Genomic DNA, 2,519 nt, shown 5'->3' on the forward strand with positions numbered 1-2,519 from the left:
GCTGCAGCACACTTGGATCACTATGGATGAGCATGTTGAAGATATTTTGTGGATTCAATTTTGTGTTCTTGGGCGTTAGTCTGGGGCGTCGTCTGCCATTAGGTGTACTGCCCGTTCCCCCTGTCGATCTCCGCAAGGGATGTGAGGACTCTAAAACTTCACCTGAGCCTCCATCGGCATATGGGTGAGTAGATAATGGCTGAATTTTCATTTTTGGGTGCACTATCCCTTTAACATTCTCCTCACCTCAAAACTCTGATTCCAAAACTTTGTGTAAAACGTAGGTGAAACAGCAACAAGCTGTGAATTATTTTTGAAACACAGGGAGACATGTCAAAATGTTTTTCCTCCAACAGTTGCAGTGCAGTTTTTCACATGACATTTTAACGAGACATTAACTCAATAAAACGACACAGATAAAGACAATATTTGAATCCATAAAGATGCTGTGCAGTGAAGTGCAGTGACACGGGACAGCTTGTGTTCACAGTGCAGACAACAAACAGAATCTGTTTCCAGTTTCTCAGATGTGGTGATTTTTTAAATGTTTCTGTCAAACATGAAAGTAAAGTGAATAATTTTGGGTTTTGAACCGTTGGCTGGACAGAACGAGACGTGAGGACGTCACTTTGGACTGAAGGAAATAATAACAGATGATTTTTTGACTGTTTCTGGAGATTTTACAGTCAAAATAATGAATCTGTAAAATAATCAATGAAGCTGTAAAATATTTTAGTTCCTTCACAGATTCAGATTATTGATACAAAATATAATCAGTAATAAATGTTGATGTGTTATCACAGATGAATCCAGCAGGATATAAGACATTCAAATGAGCTGATTAACACATTAATGAGTCAATAACATCAGATATTTATTACTCTGCAGAATCAGTACTTTTGGTACTTTAAGTATATTTTGATTCTGATACTTTTGTACTTTAACTTCAGAAAGAGTTTGAGTCACAGATTATTTCTACACTGTGATATTATTATTATTTCATAATATTTCCTCCACCTGACTCTTTACAGACAGAATAATGTATGAATTATTTGAGCTTCTGGTCTTGTGATGAGCTGTTGACTGGTGTGACTGGTTTCTCTCTCAGGTGTTTTGTACCTGTCTCTGGGGGGTGTAACAGCGTGATGCAGGTTCAGTTCCCCGTCGGCCTTATACAGAGGAAACACCTCCTGACTCAGCAGGTCAGTGAAACAAACGCACCCTCTGCTGTGTGTCTGCTGTCACCCGTCTGTTTCACTGTGTGTGTGGTTTTATTTGTCAGGGTTCAGCGACAGGAAGCTGCAGCTCCTCCAGCACAGAAGAAGAGAGAGGAGAGATAGCAGGAGGAGGAGGAGGAGGGACGAAGAGGGCGAGACTGGACGGGTCAGACACTTTTTATTTTATTTCTTTTATTTTTCTTTCTTTTTTTTTAATTTACTTTTATTTATTTTTGATATATTATTATTTTATTTATTTCTAAAGTAAATTTTATTTTATATTTATTATTACTTATTTTATTTATTCATATTTATTTATTTATTCTTCTTTTATTTTTTTATTTATAGTTTTATTATACTGAAGATGTTTCACCTCAGTGCTGTTAGTGCCCTCTACAGGCCGCAGTCTTCATCACACTATGAACAGTAGTGGAAAAGAAATCCTCAACATGCTGAAGAAGCTGTGATCAATAAATGACTGATTGATAACTGATTGATTAGTGATGATGGTCAGAGCTGTAGCTGTTGGTGGTGTCAAGTGTTTTGACCTCAGTCTCAGCTCAGCTCAGTCTGACACATAAACTGCAGCGTCTCATCTTTATTTACTGAGAAATATTAACAGTGAAAACCTGCTGCGTTCGTTCACTCTGCTGCGTCACAGAGACAGAAACAAACACTTGTTTACTGTTTGTAATTCAGTAAATAATAAATTAATTAGAACGAATATTAAAGATGGACGTTTTTATAGTTTGACATGTGACTGTAGAGCGTCAGATACTGAGGGGAACATCAGCTGTCTGAGACACTGTTACTGCTGCTGTTGTTGTTGTTGTTGTTGTTGTTGTTGTGACCCACACACATCACAATAAATGTGTGACGTTTTATTGAATTCAATTTTTTTTTGTTTTCTCTCAGAAGTGAAGAGGCCGCCGCTCTGACCAATAGAGAGAGAGTCTCGGGGTCATGTGGTCAACCAGGAAGTGAGAGCTGCTCCACAGCAGGTGTGTGTGTGTGTGTGTGTGTGTGTGTGTGTGTGTGTCGCTTACAAACAGATATTCAAATTTCTAAGAGATAACGGTACACGCACCAATCAGGTGTCAGATGACATCATATTATTGACACAGCTCCGGTGACCTCACAGTAAACACAGATGCTGACAGACTCTCAGCTCTTTCATTACTGGACCTCACAGCTGCCTCTGGTTGAGGCAGAGGGTGCTGTCTGTAGCTCTGGTTGAGGGTGAGGGTGCTGTCTGTAGCTCTGGTTGAGGGTGAGGGTGCTGTCTGTAGCTCTGGTTGAGGC

The 2,519-nt window shown here is 39.4% G+C and overlaps 1 protein-coding gene across 1 annotated transcript in view; it reads left to right on the forward strand.

Annotated features, from left to right (window-relative positions):
• ciz1b (cdkn1a interacting zinc finger protein 1b) overlaps positions 1-2,519 on the forward strand; it is a 10,758-nt gene that overhangs the window by 1,963 nt on the left and 6,276 nt on the right. Inside the window, exons 3-5 of the mRNA XM_050050187.1 lie at positions 1,109-1,202; positions 1,283-1,383; positions 2,133-2,218. Coding sequence (XP_049906144.1) covers positions 1,109-1,202; positions 1,283-1,383; positions 2,133-2,218 — 281 coding nt within the window. The remainder of the gene's footprint in view (positions 1-1,108; positions 1,203-1,282; positions 1,384-2,132; positions 2,219-2,519) is intronic.

The sequence above is a fragment of the Epinephelus moara genome, chromosome 8 (genome assembly GCF_006386435.1).
Source record: "Epinephelus moara isolate mb chromosome 8, YSFRI_EMoa_1.0, whole genome shotgun sequence".
NCBI classification, from domain to species: domain Eukaryota; kingdom Metazoa; phylum Chordata; class Actinopteri; order Perciformes; family Serranidae; genus Epinephelus; species Epinephelus moara.